General features: G+C 42.0%; 1 protein-coding gene across 1 annotated transcript in view; it reads right to left on the minus strand.

Annotated features, from left to right (window-relative positions):
* LOC145414396 (glutamate receptor 4-like) overlaps nucleotides 1–20,072 on the minus strand; it is a 148,171-nt gene that overhangs the window by 61,435 nt on the left and 66,664 nt on the right. The window contains exons 3-5 of the mRNA XM_080283957.1: nucleotides 12,422–12,606; nucleotides 2,069–2,179; nucleotides 1,554–1,665 (exon numbers count right to left, since the gene is read on the minus strand). Coding sequence (XP_080140083.1) covers nucleotides 1,554–1,665; nucleotides 2,069–2,179; nucleotides 12,422–12,606 — 408 coding nt within the window. The remainder of the gene's footprint in view (nucleotides 1–1,553; nucleotides 1,666–2,068; nucleotides 2,180–12,421; nucleotides 12,607–20,072) is intronic.

Raw genomic sequence — 20,072 nt, forward strand, 5'->3', positions numbered from 1 at the left:
AGTGTCAGAAAGCAGCTAAGGAAAGAGTATGAGACGCTCTCCCCGAAGAATTCGTCCTCAGTGGAACCGATTCTACTTCGATCTGATACTAGCAACTGAACCACATCATGTTACTAACCACAAAACGTCCCCCCATCCTGACATACAATGAAAAGTTTCCTAGGACTCTAAAAATGCATAAATATTGTTAAAACTTTGGGACCGTAGGTACGTCAACAACGACGCGTATACAAGCTACGACGTTAATGAAAGACCGATGAACACTTCTGGGCTTTATTCCTTCTGGCATGGGTGAGGCACACCCGCAAAACACTGACTCTTCTCTCCCTCGTTAACTCTGTCCTCTACTCATTACTACTCGTTCACTTTCCATTCACTGACTCACTGACGCTGCCTTACTGACTCTGACTACCCAATCCTTCACTGATTATATCTCACTGTCTGACTCAATAACTCTCTCTGTTTCTGTCCGTCCAGCACTAACTCACTGACTGAATCACTAAATGTGCACTTTCTCACTACTCACTGATTGTTACAGACTCTCTGACTCTCACTACTTGACTGACTCTTGCTCACCGACCCGCAATAGTGCGCAAACTAAAGGTCCGCTACTCCCTGTCTCACTGACTAAACACAAACTGATCCCCATGCACACAACCCACTCCATCTGTCACTCTTGGTTAACTGACAGAAAGCGGGGCAGGTCCTTTTTAATTACCCCCCCCCCAATTGGCAGCCCAGAACACTCTCAAGCCCAGGAGAGAACTCACACTGTGATGCAATAATGCACATTCTAGAGCCTAGGACAAAACGCGCATTTTCCCATACTATAATGCACTTAACAATACACAACAGCAATAATGGCATGAACTAATTCCTAAGGAAAGAAAGTAAACAAAACAGACATGCCGAAATTTCCAGGGTGTTCCTCGTATCTCAAGATACAAACATTAACCTAATCCTATGCCACAATACTTAATTTCTATCATTTTCCTCGCATTTCCAGATATAAAACACTAGCCTAATCCTACCAGCATAACAGTATCTATCTCATGCGAAGCACCACAAAAATAGTGTATTACAGTAAGATGGAGTTTGAAAATTACAAAAGTCCCTCCAGTATTGTAAAAACACAAAACTGTTTACTTCTTCAAATATGGTAACTTCCTTACATCTTTGGTAAGATGGAAGGCAAAAAACGACCAAGAATTCTCAGCAAATAAAAAAATCAGAAATATCTTTTCTACCTCCAACACAAAAAGATGGAGTATTTATGTTGAATAGAAATCTGCTTACACAAATACCTCTTGAAAAAGAATGGATACAGATACGGAGCTCTCAAACTTACTCTCTACCCACGCCCCTTAAATACACCGAAAAATTAAATACTCCCACATAATTCTGAGGAAACAGGGCAAGGAGTCAGCGAGGCCCTTAGCTTCGCCCTCGTAAAGATCATTCCCAGAAATTTACCTAAGATACCCCAGAAATACTACTTTACCCTCTAACACCTCCTCATTTTCCAGCACAAGCCCCCAAACTCATATACTCACAGTTAATTCCAAGGAAGGATGCCAAGAGGTCAGCGAGGTCTTTAGCGTATCCCTCGTAACGATCATTGCCAGTGTAGTTACCGTCCTTCCTTAGCATCAAGAATGGCTTTTCCTGTGATGAGAGAAAATGGCGCCGCTATATTATACCAAGGAAAATGGGATCACACTAATTTTTCAACTAATATATATAAAGTTCCTCCTTCTGAGAGAGAGAGAGAGAGAGAGAGAGAGAGAGAGAGAGAGAGAGAGTGAAATGAAAAGGTAGCACCAGGTAACAAAGACCATATGGCACTAAGTCGCATCACAGAGTGAAAATATGTACAAGGAGGAAACTAAGGGAAAACGGAAGATAAAATTAAATGTCATACAAAATCCCTAAATGAGTTAAAAAGGACATTAAACGGGTAATAGAAAAATACCGAGACTCACTTAAAATATCGCTTAAATCTGGAGGTCGGCAAAGAGAGGGAGGGGAAGAGAAAGAGAGAGAGAAGGGGGGGGGAGGATACACGCACCAATATGGATGTAACGATGTAAGATCTGTCAGCCATCACCCGGTCAGTCATGTGGCTCGTGTACTTGACCGCCACTGTTTCCAGCCCTCGGGTGTCGCTCCACGTCCCGATCTGAAAGAGAAATATAAAAAAATATATATGAATGAATGAATGAATGAACAATCTAGCCCCAGGCAACAAAGGCCATGTGACACAAGGTAGAAAAGGATAACGGCAGAGAGGAAAGTGGTAATTTTAAAGGTTAACTACGTGTATATACGACAAAGGAAGGAGACGGGTAATTATGAACTGCAAAGGACATTCAAGTGACTAAGAAGGGGCATAAAACGTGTATCAGATAAAAAGAGAGATTAAAACACACACACACACACACACACACACACACACACACACACACACACACACACACACACACAACCATTTGTCCGGGTCGCTCCTCAGGTGGATGATAAGTGGTCTAGTTGCTTCCGCAGACGATTTTATTCAGATTAATACAGGCTCTTCGAACTTAAGGGATTCTATCGTATAAACCTTTCACGAACCCCTTCCTTCCTCGAGACCCATCCTTGGTTGGGGAATATTGTCTTTCCGTCTCTCAGCGTAAGTAAGGTCTTTGTGGAAGAAGCACCTTGACCTCTGTGTAACTCTGCCGCCTCCTCCTCCAGTCCTTCTCTCCACCCATTCCTTTCTCTATCCTTCTCCCTCTTATCCCAATCTTTAGTCATCTCAAACAACTCTCTTCCACTCCTCTCAACCTTCACTTGCGTCCTTCCAACAAGGATGCGCAAATTGCGGACAAGTGATTATCCAGGCGTAATATGCAAAATAAATCACTAAGGTAGAGGTGCTTGAGAGCCACCTAAGCTGACGTGAATACCACCTTACGGGTTGCAATGTGGGTAGCCGAGGAGGCTCTGTTGCATCTCCTCCTCAGCGATTTATTTTGCATATTACGACTCAACATTTGCTTGTATGCTTTTTATATCGCTAACATATCGACATTGTTTGTATCAACAAAAAAAAGGAGAACATCGAGGCGTAGTGTGCAGCATTAGTCGCTAAAAAAGAAGTGCTAGGAAGTGACCGTGACCACTTAAACTACAGCCTTAGACCTCTTGACTGGTATGTTTCTAAGAGATGAATAAAATAACCTGTCGTACACTTGAAGAAACCAATTACTTTGTTACTTGGAGAAAATGTTATTCGTGACAGATTTTAACATTTTTGATGAACTACTTTTCCCTCGTGTACAGCTGACCTATTTAGTCCCGTGACGATTCTATTTATTTCAAGCTACATCTGTACAAATTTATACAACTTTGGACGGAGACGTAGGAGTCAAAGGGCTAACTAAGGCTGTCTAAATCCTCAGGTTAAAAGGCTCACCTACTGTATACTGAATAAAATAATTTAGTTAGAAAAGATAAAATAAAAAGGAGCAGCGGAAATGAAGGTGGCACGTAAACTGCCTGTCGCTGGGGGAAATATAATGCAAAGTAGTGAATGACAGGGAAAGGGATGATACCGTGACTTTTATTTTGTCATATCACAGGGTTGCATTCCTTAGCACCTATTCCTTACCGATTTATTTTTGGAAATGGCCAGTTAACGCCCCCTTTGTACGTTATCAACGTAGAGTATGGCGATATTAGAATGCTTTACGTAACACGGATATGGTCGGTAAGGTGTGACAAGCAAAATAAGTTGCTCAGGAAAGGGTGTTAGGGCGCTTCCTTAGCGGACGAGAATACGGGCCCAAGCAGCTTTGGTTAGTTCGTGACACTTCTTAGTCTTTGCACATAAAAAAAAATAAAAATCCCAATACCCTCTTGACTGTTACTGATGCCAACTATGACGATATAAAAATGATATATGTAGCGTACAGATAAATCGCAAAGGAAGAGGAGCTACGAAGCCTCCTGTGCCACCCAGAATAAAGAACTAAGTCCATAATAGCATAAAGTGAAGAGGGTGGCCGGAGTTGGTGAATGGGAGAATTATACAGAAGGTTGTGTTGGCGGAGAGACACAGACCCGTTGACAAGACCCGGGTTCATGTTGGTGCTGGGACAAGACATGATGCTGGGGGTCTGTATTCAGCTGGCATCTTAACTCTCAGGCTCCTGTGACTCACCCCTAGCTCAATACAAACGACTGGGATTAGTTGAAATAAAAATGGTCGTCCTAGGCTTGCGAGAGTTTAGAGTGACAGGGCTCCATAACATTTTACTATTTCCACAGATCTCTCTAACTATATCCTTCTATCTACCAGTTTATCTATCTACCCATCAATCTGTCTATCTGTTTATCACAGTAGGGTTAAATGATTTGGAGGACAGTCAAGACTCCATAATATTTTACTGTTTTCAAACATTCTCTCTCTCTCTCTCTCTCTCTCTCTCTCTCTCTCTCTCTCTCTAATGAGTAAACTAATTTGAAGGGCAGACAGGACTCCATAACACTACTGTTTTCACAGAACTCTACCTATCTCTACATATTTATCTATCTATCTATCTATCTATCTCTCTAAACACACACACACACACACACACACACACACACACACACACACACTACAGGTCTGTCCTATGTTGAATACTGTCGGCTGGTAGTAAGGAAACAATAAACATCACCGTACAAAAAGAGATAATGGACATTGCTTATAAATCCTTTGCTATGAGAGGTCCATCTAAATACCGGTACAATAAGTCGCCTGGTGGTAGCAAGAGTTAAATAAGGAAATACGGTATACGGTGTGAAAGGGGCTAAAAATGCCGCCAAGGATGGAAGGGAACGACTGACGCAATGACCACCTCAGCACGTCAAAATTTTGAGCACGACCACTGACGACACGCTGCTAAACTCATGACGGCAGCTGAGTGGGGAGGGGGGAGGTGGAGATAGACAAGGGATGGGACGATGGAATGACTGTGAAGGAGGAAGATGGACAGAGAGAAAGAGACTGAGAAGGAAGAGGAGGATAGAATGGCAATGTAAGCACGAAAACCCAAGGGAAAAAAAGACAAAAAGACGACAAAACTTAAAATTAACAATGAACGAGGAATAATTTATAGCCTACATGAGCAACAAAAATGGAAACCTTTGTGAGTCACACCCACCCCAAGTAGGCTATCCACCACGGCAGCACATCCCAGAGAGTGTTCTTTGTCTCTGCACACATTCAGGACACATGCCAAGCACCTCAGACACACACCAGACGCACAAGCACATCAGATAAGCTACAATTACCTTTACACTCGCTGGTTGGCCGTCCCTACTTCTGGGGCAGAAATTTATATATATATATATATATATATATATATATTTTTTTTTAATAACAGAACGGAGGAAGGAAAAACAAATGGAGAAAAAAAAATAATCCATACACCAGATTACTGGTGTCCTCTGTTCATAAAATATCTGTAACAGTTAGACTTGAAGAGTTGTAGGTTGAAATTTGGAGGAAAACAACTCTGGGGAAGCGAGTTCCAGAGAGATGCAGTTCGGGGAATGAAAGAATTCTGATAGGCAGAAGTTCTGCAATATGGTTGAGTGACATTCCAGTCATGAGCGCTACCAGATGCCCGTGTAGCACGAGGGAAGGCATGGAGAGGTGGCACCATGGACGCAACTTCGTCTGAGCATTTGCCAAAAAAATATCTGTAAAATAATGCAAGGGAGGCAACATTCCTTCTTACTTGCAGGGGAGGTAGTTTATATGTAATGGCAGGGTTGTTAATGATTCTAACAGCTTTATTCTGAATTTTGTCTAGTTGCCTTAATGCAACCTCTCCACAACCATTCCACAAGGGTGAGCAATATTCAAGCTGAGAGCGCACATGACTCTTATAAATTATAGCTAACTGCTCATCGGCGAAGAAGTTACGGACTCTGTACAATAATCCAAGTTTCTTTGAGGCAGTTTTAGCAAGTGATCTGACATGAGAGGTCCAGCTGAGGGCACTGTTAAGTGAGACACCAAGAATTTCAATACTTTTGGAGATGGGAATATTAGTAGCACTGAAGGTAATGTACGAGTCTGGCAATATCTGTCTATTAGTAAACTGTATATATTTAGTTTTACTAGCATTAAAAGAGACAAGGTTGTTTTGTCCCCATTCACTGATTGTAGATAGATCTTCATTTATGGAGATGGCTGTATTGAGTTGAGAGGTAGAGATATTAGACTTTGTAAATGGATGTCTGAGTGTGAATGAACTATGTAGTGTTGAGTCATCTGCATATGAGTGAATGGGATTGTGAGTGACAGATAAGAGATCATTAATATGAACCAGAAATAGGGTTGGCGCCAGAACTGATCCCTGCGGCACGCCGGCGTTAATTGAGTGGAAATTCGAATATACATCATCTACTTTTACTCTTATTTTCCTGTCACTAAGATAAGAAGAAATCAAAGGAACAAAAGACGTTAGTCCATAGCAAGGGAGTTTGGACAGCAGGGAACGGTGCCATACTCTGTCGAAAGCTTTAGAGATATCAAGAGCTACTGCATGAGTTTCTCCAAAAAGATCTATTGATTGATGGATGGTATGGGTTAAGAGATTGAGTATGTCAATGGTGGATCTTTCGTGGCGAAAACCGTATTGTCTATCATTAATTAAGTTGTTGGATTCAAGATGTTTAACAATATGCTTATTAATTAAAGTTTCAAATACCTTACCAAGAGAAGATGTGATAGCTATATATATATATATATATATATATATATATATAACATGAAAAATCGGCACTTTTAATATGGAAACAACGTGATTGACAAAATTAAATTATAAAAAAATAAAAATGAATAACAGTGAGCGAAAAAAATACACCGTCAAATATGAAAAACAATGAGAAATAATTTTTCAAAATAACGCACAAATAAGCGAAAAGATCATAAGCCGTGGGAATATGAAGTATGAAGAATGCAAAACAGATTGCGAAACTGAAAATAAATAAATAAAAGACACCACAGAAAATGAAGAATAAACAATTACGTAATAAATCTGTTAAAATATTGAAAAAAAATGTTAAAAAAAAAATGGAATTGGTAAGAAACCCGAATTCAGCTAAAAACAGAAAGCACAGACCCCATCAAAAGAACACACACACACACACACACACACACACAGTCATCCTCAAAGACAAGACCGGTGAGTGATTCTAATAAAACCAAACACGATCTGACACATACAAAGAAACTGGAACAATGAAAGCCACCAAACAACAGCACGGAAACCTCAAGTCAGCCTACGAGTAAAGCCCGGTGAATAATATTTGATAAAAGACGAAGGCAGGACCAAACAAGAAGCCATGAAAATTACATAAAACGGCATTTTAGAAAGAAAAAAATGACAGCTTGAATGTAATGCTCAGCGAATGACTATGATTAATATGAAACCATGCATGAATTAAAGCACGAAAACGTAGGAAGAAAAACGAAAAACTAAGAATACTGAACCACGAAATCTAGAAAAACTACCAGATGAAGAGGCAGTAAAAATCACCAAAACCAGTCAGTGTAATGTAAACCCTGCAAACGACAATGAAGAATAAAAAAAAGTACTATAAAAATATAATAAAAAGTAATATAACACTAACCATGGAGGAAAACACACACAAAAATATAAAGAGAAAGCAAACAAAAACGAAAAGAAAAGTAATGTCAGCCTAAAGGTTAAGCCTTGTGAACGACAATAATAGATCGAGTAGCAAGGACGTAACGCGAAACTTTGGACCAAAAATACACTAAACACCAACTTAAATACACACACACACACACACACACACACAATAACAACATCCAACAAAAACGTCCAAACAGTAGGCAAGAGTTAAAGCGTGTTGTAGCTGTTGTTTACATGTTGTTGTAACCCGAAACTCTGCTGAATATGAATTAGGCGAACTGCAGGCTGAATCTGCACAGCTCGCCATCCTTCCAGCAGAGGACAGAGAAGGAGTTAAGGATCGTGTGTATATTTAGGTGGCAGAGCCGACTATATCGGTGCCACCACGGGCAGGCGTCCCTCACCAGCCTTGTGAACGACAAAAATAGATTCTAAGTGACCAAAACAGAAGCATATACGATCCAAAGGAAACTCCTAAATAAAACTGACAAAATCACGACAAAAACGAAAAACAAACGATAAAAAATACTAACAAAACCACAAAATAAACGAAGAAAAATACAAGCAAAATCACGATTAAATGAAGGAAAACACAAACAAAACCATGATTAAAACGAAAATACAAACACACGAAAACACGAAAAAAATTAAAGCGAAGATACTGTCACAAGTCGGCTAGTGACACTGGCTTTTTGGGAAACCGCGAACTCAAGTGGAATCCCAGTTTATTGTTCAGTTAACCGCTCATTCGGACGGAAGCTTTGTCAAATCAATTTTTCATTGTCATACGTGATCGTCTTTGTGTGAAACATTAGCGCTTCCGCTGAGCGATTTGTTTTGGGCGCGTTTCGCTCACTCGACCGTTAAATAAATGCGGCCTATCGCTCCCATTTCTTTCTAACGAGTTTACTCAGTCGAGTGTTTCTTGTGACGGAGAGAGGTCCTGTGCTCCAGCAGTGGAGAGTAGAGAGAGGTCAGCTAGCACCCAAACTCCACTAGACCACGGTTCTCCAGTGCTCCCACCTTAGTTGGTGATACACAGCATTCATCGACCAGTATTTCTTTTCGTTTTCCTAGTCTTAAGAGTTTAGTTAAGGTGTTTTTTTTCCTAGGCGTAAGGATTTAGCTCTTGTGTGAGTGAGTGAGTGCGATCTCATTAATTTGATTTTGAATTGTAATGTTAAATTTATTTTGTAATCAATAAATTTAACAGTTCTTTTTCTTGAGCTTAATGTAATGTAAACTCTTGTTTCATTTCTCCACAATTAAGCTTATTTTCCATATAGCTCCTAGCTTGCATAAACGTTTGCCATTCATAACTGGTACTTAGGCCAGTCTTGTGTATTAAGCTTAAAATCCGTTGTGCCACCTAGGAGTTAAGCATCAGCAAGAACCTGATACTGTTATTAGTATTAGTTATTTATTGTCAGGGGTGAAGTAACTTTCTCCAGAGGCTAACAGTACTAGTAATCAGCATTTGTGAGTAATTAGTCTCTGCTGTGTACTGTTGAGAAAGTTTATAAATTCTCGTTCTGAGAAAATCGGCGAAGTAAGCCAGCGTAAAGAATAATTGCTTGATGTAGCAAGACAATCATTGTCCTTGCTCTTCAATATTATTGAATATTATTATCATTTTAAATAATATTTAGCATTTATTTTAAAAAACCCCATGATATTTGAAAAACCCCGTGACAGATACACAAACAAAACTATGATTAAAACGAAAATAAATCCACGATAAAAAACGAAAAATAAAACCAGGAAAAAAGAAGAAAAACAAGCAAAACCTCGATAAAAACGAAGAAAAAACAAAAGCACGAAAACAGTTTAAAAACAATAAAAACTAAGAAAAATGAACAAAACCACGATAGAAACGAAGAAAAAAATAAGTACGAACAAATATGATTCTGCTTCAAGTTATGTCTCTGTGAAGGACAATAATACATCCTAAGCGACCACGATGGAGCATAAACGACCGAACCTCCCGGAGAAAAGGATAAAAACCGATAACGTGGGTGATTAATAACACTTAAGATGGAGGGAGAGAGGGAGGCTGCGACGGAGAAAAGGAGGGAGGCTGAGGGGGAGGCAGGGAGATGGGAAGGAGAGGAGGTTGGGATGGATGGACGGAGGGAGGGAGGAAGGGTAGGGTGGATGGAGGGAGCGAGAGGGGAAGGCTAGTAGGGAGGCTGGAGGGAGAGAGAGAGGAGGAAAACAGGGCTGGAGGGAGAGGAGGAGGAGGGAGGATAACTGGGCTGGAGGGAGAGAAAGAGGAAAGATAACAGGGCTGGAAGGTGAGAGGGAGGCTTGCAAGGATAGAGGAGGGAGACCGATGAGGGAGAGAGGGAGGCTTGCAAGGATAGAGGAGGGAGACCGATGAGGGAGAGAGGGAGACTGGCAGGGAGAGAGAAAAGGAGGGAAACTGATGATGGACAGAGAGGAGCTGACAGAATTGGAGGGAGGATGTACGAGGCGGGAGGATAGAAGAGAGGAAGGAAGGAAGGAATAAAAGGAGGAGGCTGGCAAGGAAGGAAGAGAAAGGGATGAAAGAGGGAAGGATGGAAGGTGTGAGGGATGGAGTGGGGTTGGGAAGGTAGGAGGTGGGAGGGGAGGAGGTAAGATTAGTAGGCGCAGACAAAGAGGTGAGAAGAACGGAGAGGAAGGTGGAAGAATGGTTGGAGGAGAGGAGAGAAGGCAGGATTAGAGGGAGAAAAAGCTGGAGTAGAAGAGAAGGTTGGAGTAGAGGGAATGAAGGCAGGAGGGAGGGAGAGCTGGGGTAGAGGGAGGAAAAATGGAAGAGAAGAAAGGCTGGAGGAGAAGACAAAGAGAAAATGACTGCCAAGAGTGGATAGCAGTAGGGTGGGTGGATGAGTAGTGTGGTTGGGGAGTGCATGGGTACTGTGAGTGGGGAATGGGTGGGTGGATGGGTAGTTTGGATGGGGAAGCTGCTGGGTGGATGGGATGTAGATGGATGGAAGGGGAGGATGAATGATGTGGATGAAGAGAGGGTCGGTGGATGGGTGGTGTGGATAGGAACTGGGTAAATGGATAAGTGAAATGGATGGGGAATGGGTTGATGGAGAAATGGGAGTGGTTGGGTGGATGATGAGTGGGTGGGTGGATGGATGAGTGGATTGGAAGTGGGTGGGTGGATGAGTAATGTGAATGAGTGTATGGGTGTGGGTGGATGAATGGTGTGATGGGGAGCGATTCTGAACGCGGGTGTGGATGTATGGTGTGGATTGGAGTGGGTGATGGATGAGTGATGTGAATAAGGAGTCTAGGGGTGGATAAGGGAATGGATGGGTAAATGGGTGAGTTAGAGGGATGAGTGGTTGGGTGGATCGAGAAGTGGGTTGGGGAGTGGGGAGAGGTATGCTGTGTGGATGGGTGAATAAGAGACTGGGTGGGAGGATGTATGGATAAGAAAGTGGATGGGGGAGTGTATGGGTGGTAAAGAATGGATGGGGAGTCGGTAGTGTAGATGGGAGAGTGGGTGGGTGAGTAAGTGGTGTGTGGATGGGGGAGTGGGTGGGTAAGTGGTGTGAATGGGGAACTGGATGGGTAAGTGGTGTGGATGTGGGACTGGATGGGTAAGTGGTGTGGATGGGGGACTGTATGGGTAAGTGGTGTGGATGGGGGACTGGATTGGTAAGTGGTGTGGATGGAGGAGTGGATCGGCGGTACGGAGTTAGGAGTGGGTGGGTGAAAAGGTAAATAGGTTGATAGAGTGGGTGGATGGTAACCCGGTCAACGAGCAGACGCCATTTTACACCATTCTTCCTGCCTCCATGCTATTTTGTTCAGCTCAGCAGTGACTCCTTGAACTTGATGGTGAAATACAGGAACCATTAATCCTTCGCTGACACAAGTTCTTCCTAATTCGAATAAAATCGTCACGTCCCAACAAGAAAGAAGAATGACGTACTAGGGGTGAAGGGGTTGATTCATTCACTAAGGTGACGACTTAAGCTTAGCAAGCCACTATAGTTCATTCTTATTTTAACCCTCATTTTCTCTTGCGGTTTATTTCACGTTGCAAAGTGGCAGAAAAATACACTACTATGGCTCTACATTCTCTCTTCAAAGCACTTCTCTCAAGACGGAGAGATGGCAAGTTAGAGTGAACAGAATATACGTGTTTCTTCAACTTAGGAGAGAAACCTAGTAGTACTGAAGAGTAAAACGAAGGCAATTTTTAACTTCTCTTGCATATCATTTACACGTTTTACTAGCTAAGTGGTTTGTATGATACCACGTGTGTGAATACTCGTATTAACTCCTATCCTCAGACGAGTAATATTTAAGTTCAATTTTGCCATTTCCAGGCGATTTTAATCGACTTGGAACTTGTGGTGATAGGGTTAATTATTACTACCTCTAAACCCTCCAGCTTGAAAACTATCTGCTCTGAAGAAAATCGTCTGGAGATAGCAAGAGATTAAACAGTATGCCATAAGACTGAAGGTGATACTCTGTCAAATACAGAAATATAATAGTGATGCTGAGGTGCTCCCTGTCCTAGGAAAATACCGGCCATGGTGAGCTTTGGATGTGAATTTGTGGATAGGAGAGCTCTGAAGTCGGCTGGCAGGGCTTTTAAAAGGTAGGCAGAGGTGAAATAATGACAGAGCACTAAAAAGTAAGACATGCATTCAGTACTGCCATGCAATACAAAGTCTCCTACAGGATGGTAACCATACATATGTAACTGACCTTGGGAGTACATGGCAGTCCATGTACGTGGAAGTTACAGAGCGGACACGAATGAAAGTATGGCTGTTAAGTTTGACAGCATCCGACCTTGTTTGAGTCCCAAGTGTGACCTTGACCTTGGGAGCAGATGGCTGGTATTTAGGCGTGACACTGCCATCATGGTATGGGGAATAATTGTGTGAAGATATATCAAAATCTGTCCATGCATGTGGAAGTTACAGAATGGACACGAAATTGCGGACGTAATGATGTACTGACGGAACCGTGCAAACCTAGGGTCCCCGCCCCGTGACTAATAAGCAGGTGGATTTTGGAAATGGACAGGTGGGTGGGTGAGTGAGTTTTTGGATATATGTGCTTGAATTCTGAAGATGGTTGGCAGAGTTTCACACATTCAAACCGCACCATATATATATATATATATATATATATATATATATATATATATATATTTCATTATTCTTGTAACCAGATCGTTTTGGTAAGGAGAGGTAGGGCTTCTCAAGCTAGTGTACTTAGTTACGGCCTTCATACATCCCTTCTTTACTAAACTTAACAACATTGCCCAAAGGTAGGAAAATATACCCAAGAGAACACGTCGCTGGCTTAAAGGGGGAGGGGGAATAGGTGAATGTGTTTGAGTGAATGAGAATGTGTATGAGTGAATGAGCTCTCGAGATGAATAAGGAGGTGGTCTTTATCGATGGGTAAGCGTGTGGGTGAACTTTGGAAAGAGAAAATGGATGATTTGTAGTTCTGGGTGGCAGGCTTACTACAATCTGTAGAGGTATACAACAGGATAATAGCCAGTTTGCTTTCATCTAACAGAAATGAGTCACTCGCATTTTACATGCTAAATAGTGGTAGCGTGAAACTGGCGACTCTTAGTTATAAGGTGGGAATGAGTCTCCTTGATAACTAGTCAAATTTAACCTCTAATTCAACTACACCTAGTCATCAACTGACCTGAGAGAGATTATGGAAAAAAAAAACACAGAACCCAAGAGGTTGGTGGGGAAATGGGCTTTGAGGGAGGGCGGCTTGGTATGGGATCAGCGGTGTCCTTGGTGTGTCGTGGGTGTGAATAACGACGCCTAAGGAGTCAATACAGCGCCACTGCTCAATATTGTGGTTAGGGGACCAGCTGGGGGTAAAGCCGTGTATATTAATGGTGCTAGCCCACCCGCATCACGCCAGGCTACCCCCACCCCCTTTCTCTCTCTCTCTCTCTCTCTCTCTGTTCCTCCCTTCATCATTTTCTCTAGTCTTTCCTCCCTCCTACACTCTCTTTACCTCATTCCTCTCACAACATCCTTCATCCTTGTCTCCTACCTCTCTCATTTGTCCCTTGTCTTTTATCATCTTTCTCTCTTCATTCCTCTCACCTTCTCTCCATCATTTTCCCCGTTCTCCCCCTCCTCCTTCTCACCGTTACTGTATTTTCTTAACTCTTTCCCTACGATGACGTCTTTTTCATCTTTCTACGCTCCCTTCGGGCGTATTTATGCAGCTCTTTCAACTGGAGGAATCAGCTACAGCTTTTGATAACCCCTTTTGTAACTGAGGTATAAATAAAAAATAATAGATAGAGAGAAACATAGAGAGACAGACAGACAGACAGGTAGTTAAATAGATAGATAGACAGATAGATGGATAGATAGATAGACAGTTAGATAGACAGATAGACAGACAGACATAGACACGGACAAAAATAAATAAATAAATAAAAATAAAAAAATATAAATAAACTCGCTTGAAGGTACCCTGAGTGACCTCTTCACTCATGAGCCAATCTTTTTTTTTTTTTTTTTTTTTTTTTTTTGATGGGAGGGGGTACTAAAGGATGATTTAATATGCTGTAGGGGAGACGCCTCGAAATGAAGCGGTTCATGGAGGCTATAACACTCACAGTTCTAAAAGTCTCTCATGTTGTGTAAAGCCGTCCAGTGTTAGCAAGAACATAGAAAATTCGTCTTGAGATGAGAAAGCAAAATTGAAAACGAAAGAGGTTAACACAATGAAAACGCTGACGTAAGATCACGGCGTTCGATTTCGCTCTTGCTCTTTCCAAACGATTATCTTCACGCTGAGAGACTTTTCGAACTTGGGGATTAGAGACAGCTTTAATTATGCTAGTCTGTATGAAAGAATTCCTGAGATGAAAAATAATTATAATCTGGAGGATGCAAAATACTTAAAAATAAAGGCGTATCGGGGTATTATAGGGTTCAGGTCTTCAATTTTTTTCGACCCCCCCCCCCTCTCTATCACGGCTTTCCTCCTGCCATTCGTTTTTTCACTTACTTTTCCCTCTTCCCCTTTCCTTCTCCCCATCCTACCTCCTTTCCTCTTCCTCCCCTCCCCCTCTCCTCCTCTCGCAGTGGTTTATTTTACTATCCTTGTCTTTGACTCTCAGCACTTATCGAACAGCTACATCAGTTATGACCTCCCCTCTAAGAAAGAGCTCCCCATCCCCCTAAAAAAAAAAGTTACACTCCCCCTTCCCAATCCATGGCTCCTCCTCCCTTCCCTCCTCCCCACTCTTCTCCCCTCCCCTCCCTCCATTCCACTCCCTATCTTCCTTCTCCTTCTTTCTCCTACCGTTCTTTTTCTCTTCTCTCATCCTTGTCTTCCCTCCCTCTAACGCACCTCCTGTCCCTCCCTTCCCACCTTCTTTCTTCGGCTCCTTCCTCCTTCCTTCCTTCCATCTTTCTTCGTCTCCTCCTTCCTTCCCTTCTTCTTTCTTCGACTCCTCCTTTCCTCCTTCCTTCTTTCTTCTACTCCTCCTTCCTTCTTTCCTCTACTCCTCCTTCCTTCTTTCTTCTACTCCTCCTTCCTTCCTTCCTTCTTTCTACAGCTCCTCCTGCTTTCCTTCCTTCCTTCTTTCTTTCTTCGGCTCCTCCTTCCTTCCTTCGGCTCCTCCTCCTTTCCGTCCTTCCTTCTTCCTTTCTTTGGCTCCTCCTCCTTTCCTTCCTTCCTTCTTTCCTTCTTAGGCTCCTCCTTCCTTCCTCCCACCCCATCTTCTTTCTTCGGCTACTTCCTTCCTTCCCCCCTCACTCTCCTCCTTTCCCCTCCCTCCCTCCCTCCCACTTTCTTCCCTTCCTATCACCCTTTCTTCCTTCCCTGTCTCGTTTCTTCTTTCTTTCCTCCTTCATTCCTTTCTTCTGGCTAGCATTCTCTCTCTCTCTCTCTCTCTCTCTCTCTCTCTCTACCAATATACGGACACGCAAATGTTGTCTGTGTATACCTGAATGGGGTCCAAGTCCGGCCAGATGTGTTGTACCCCAATAAAAACACCATTTCATTGTTCAGTGATGATCCTTCTACTCACCATCACCATAACTCTCCTCCTCCTCCTACCCCACTAGTTCCCATCATCATTATGCTCCACATCACCAGACCATCACCATCACAATTTTATCATCACCACCATCTTCACCACCCTCATCCTCACTCTTTTTTCTCTTCACCAATATAAATTTCTCAATTTTTCCATTCATCCCTAGATCCCTCTCTCACTCCTGCCATTCTTCACACGATCCCTTTCTCCTTTCTTGTCCTCTTCCTCCTCCTGTTCTTCCTCTTCCTCCTCCTCCCGTGTCCTCCATCCCTCCTCCCTTCCTTCCTCTTTCCTCTATCCTGTTCCTTCCCCGTCTTCCTTCTGACTTTCCATTCCTCTTCTTCTACTCCCGATCCTTCCGCCCTTCTATCCTTTCTCCTCTCCTCGCCATCCATCCTCTTCTCATCTCCATTCCTCCGTTCTTCCATCCCTCTCTTCTCCTCTCTTCTCCATTCTTTCTTTTCACCTCTCAATCCCTCCGTCCTTCCAAATAGGGTGACTGCGGTGGGTGGTTATTTTCTTGTGGAAGTGATTAGTATTACCCGGTGTAAATTAGAGCTACAACTGGGTGAGTGTTAACTGTATGTTGTTTCACCAGTAAGAACAGTTTATAACCATTCGGAACTGAGTGGAACTTTTGTTTTGTTTTGATTTCTTTGTTCGAGCTGATGTAGGCTGAGTGGAATTTTGTAATGTTTTGACATGTCTTTGTATGAACTGAGCTTTATTTTCTCGTGATACAGCAGTTCAGTGTAATTGTTGTGTATTAACAGTAGTGTGGGAACGATTTTGTGACGATTCAAGCAGTTTGTGGCGATCAGTTGTGACTGTGGTTGGCGCCGTTGTGTTGATAGATGTAAACAACTGCAGTCTGGTACAGTATACTTGGTGTATTTAGTGTTAAGCATTCCCCTGTGCACAGTGTGTGAGTGAGTGAGTACTAATCCCTTAGTTTTTGTTTATATCCCAGGTTTACAGTTACCCTTATACGTAAGATATAATTGTATTTTCATATGTTTAACTTTTCAGGTGATAAACAATTTATTTGTGTATTGTAAGACTCTGTTGTAACTTCACTGTTGTTGTATTTCAGGTAGTATAATTTTAGTTCTTCATTCCAGGTAACGGTTAGCTTTTCATTCTTTGTAAGAGGTGTATTGCTAACCAGTAAGGTAGCTATTCCTGTATAGTTCTAAACAGCAACAAGACTCCCACCAGTAAAACCTGTAACCATTGCATAAATTGTCACTGTTCTAGCAGGTTTTGTATATAACTTATTCTTGTTCCAATATCTCTCCCAGGTACTAATCAGTATTACCAAATTCTTTTTCTCTGATTAATCCTCGCAGTTACCTTACATTTCAGAATGCCGCAGAACATCATTTGTGTAACCTGCTCCGGTAGTTTCACCGGATCCTTTTATACAGACTGCACCTTTGTTTGCAGGATGTGCACTCTAAGTCAGAGCCTGAAAGACAAGCTGACCGAGGCTACAAACAAAATTAACAGTCTGACCCGAAAAGTAGATGTGCTGGAGGAATTCATTGCGAGTAATGTCGGACACACTGCAGAGGACAATGTCACTGCTAGGCCAATTGCAGTCCAGGTTGACCATCCTCCTCCTGCTGTAGTTACTTCTCCCCCAACCGTACGGAATGAGTTAGAGCCAGTGCGGAATGGTGCAAGGCTTGTAAGGAAAAGAAGCATCATTCCAGTAACAACATACAACAAGTTTCAGATTCTCACAGAAGTATTGGAAGAGCCTCATGAGGCACGGGTTGTGGGGGACTCCATCATCCGAGGTCAGTTGGTGGAATTCTGCGGCCGGGCACCCTCTAAACGAAAGCGTTTTTGAACTGCAGATGCAGGAGTAGATGACGTAACAAAGGCTGTGGATGACGTTTTCGAGAATGCGGAAAATGACAGCCTTGTTATCATTCATACAGGTACCAACGACGTCATGCGAACCCAATCAGAGAAGCTGATGGAGAAGTACAGGAAGATGATCCGACGCTACAAGGAGAAAACTAACCATATTTTAATTTCAGGCATACTACCAAGGATTAATGTAGGGAATGTCTTCTTCAGCAGAGCATTTAGTATTAATAACAGTGTCAAGTCACTTTGCTTACAGGAAGGAGTTCAGTTCATCGGCATGTGGAACCAATTTTACGAGCAGCGTACACTATTTACGAACGATGGACTACACTTGAATGCCGTTGGTTCTGCCCGTCTCGGTCGTTTGCTTAATGATGCCGTAAGTTTTTTCTGGAGAAAAAACAAGCATCATGGGAGGCAAACGTAGATGTCATACAAACTGATAAATCAATAAATAATGGAAGCTCCCCACATCAGAAAGGAAAGCACATTAAAGCAATCCTTGCAAATGCTCGTAGTCTACGTAATAAATTTTCTGATTTAGAGGCCCTTGCCTTTACCGAAGATTATGATGTAATTAGAGTAACAGAATCGTGGCTAAATACTGAGCAGAGAGATTTTCTAGCAGAGTTTAATTTACCAGGCTATCACATTTTCAGTTGTGAAAGGAAGAATCGAGCAGGGGGCGGCGTATTGTTATATGTTAAATCAGGATTTCATCCAGTCGAAATTACCAAGCCATGAATTGAAAACATCGACACTATTTATATTCAGCTTAGAAATGAATATTGTCATAAAATCACTCTTGGGTTAATTTATCGTCCACCTGGTCAGCCATTCAACATCGATAATGAAATCTACAATCAAATTGCCGAACTATCTTGTATGCAAAGCACTGTAATATTTGGTGACTTTAATTTACCAGTTCCAAAATGGGGAGAAGCCCTATCCTCACACACAGGGTCAGACCTATATACAAATTTGCAAGAAAGTTCTTTGTATCAATTTGTAAATTATCCGACACGTGGAGCTAACATCCTAGATCTTGTCTTAGCTACATCAGAAAATGTAGTGAGTAATGTTATTGTAGGAGAAGAATTTAGTACAAGCGATCATTGCATAGTTACATTTAACATTAAATTCAGTGAAGACAGTGTCAAGGCCAGTTGTGAGAAAGTGCTTGACTTTAAGAGAGCAAATTTTAAGAAATAAAAGGCAATTGCAGGTGCAGCTGACTGGCATCCCATTGTCGAAACTTTAGATATCAATGACGTGTGGAGTTACTTTACAGAAACTCTCAACAGTGCCATCAAACTATGTATTCCTATGCGCAACAGAAGGCTCACCAAAAATTCTAAACCCAAATGGTGCAACTCCAACATTAAACATTGTCTAGAAGCAAAAAATCTTGCATATAAGAAATTTAATACCACAAAGAGTCAAAGTGATAAAAATGAATACGATGCCCTTCGACAAAAAGCCAAAAAATTAATTAAATGCAGTAAGAAAAATCTTGAGACACATATTGCAAGTATCTGTAAATCAAATCCCAAAGAATTTTTCTGTTACATAAGAAGCAAAAAGGTAATAACTCCATCAATCGGTCCCTTAGTCACATATAACGGAAAGCACACTGATGATGAAACTATGATAGGGAAAATTCTTAATACTTTCTTCGCGTCAATATTTACAACAGAAAATATACATACAATTCCTACTGTTTCCCCCATTCCTATAGAAGAGGGCAACACAATCACTGACATTACAGTCAGCGATCGCAACGTACTGCTTGCAATAAACAGATTAAAAGAGAATAAGGCATCAGGACCGGACAAAATATCACCACGTGTATTGAATGAACTACAGAATGAAATATCAAAGCCTTTAGCTGAACTTTTTAACTTATCTCTTAAGAGCAGTAAGGTGCCACATGAATGGAAGCTTGCTAATGTAACCCCAATATTCAAAAAGGGCAACAGAGCCCAACCAGAAAACTACCGGCCAATTAGTTTAACATCGGTGGTTTGCAAAATTGCTTGAAACTATTATCAGAGACAAGTTTGTAAAACACTTTGAAGCAAACAATTGTACCCCCTCCACAATATGTCTACCCCCGATGTATATATGTCCCCCCCAATGCATACATGCCCCCACTAAATTTGCTAGGTCAGCATGCTTTCCCAAGCCTGAAGACGGCGTTATTGCATCAGTTCTTAGCAGACAGCCGACACGGGCAGACTGTTTTACTGTGAGCTTGTAATAAACTCCTTATCTAGCTGTTTGTACACGGAGTTTCTATCACCAAAGTATTGCAAGTTACATTTGGTAGCAGCGGTGTTTCGAACCATCACATTCTGATCGCCTCCTTGGATTTTTAGTGATACAACAAGATACACGACGACTCGCATCTGCCAGCCTCGCCCCTCCTCCGTGCCTCTAGTGGT

This window comes from Coenobita brevimanus, chromosome 1 (assembly GCF_032717465.1).
Source record: "Coenobita brevimanus isolate Jiangsu-jjx chromosome 1, ASM3271746v2, whole genome shotgun sequence".
Classification (NCBI taxonomy): domain Eukaryota; kingdom Metazoa; phylum Arthropoda; class Malacostraca; order Decapoda; family Coenobitidae; genus Coenobita; species Coenobita brevimanus.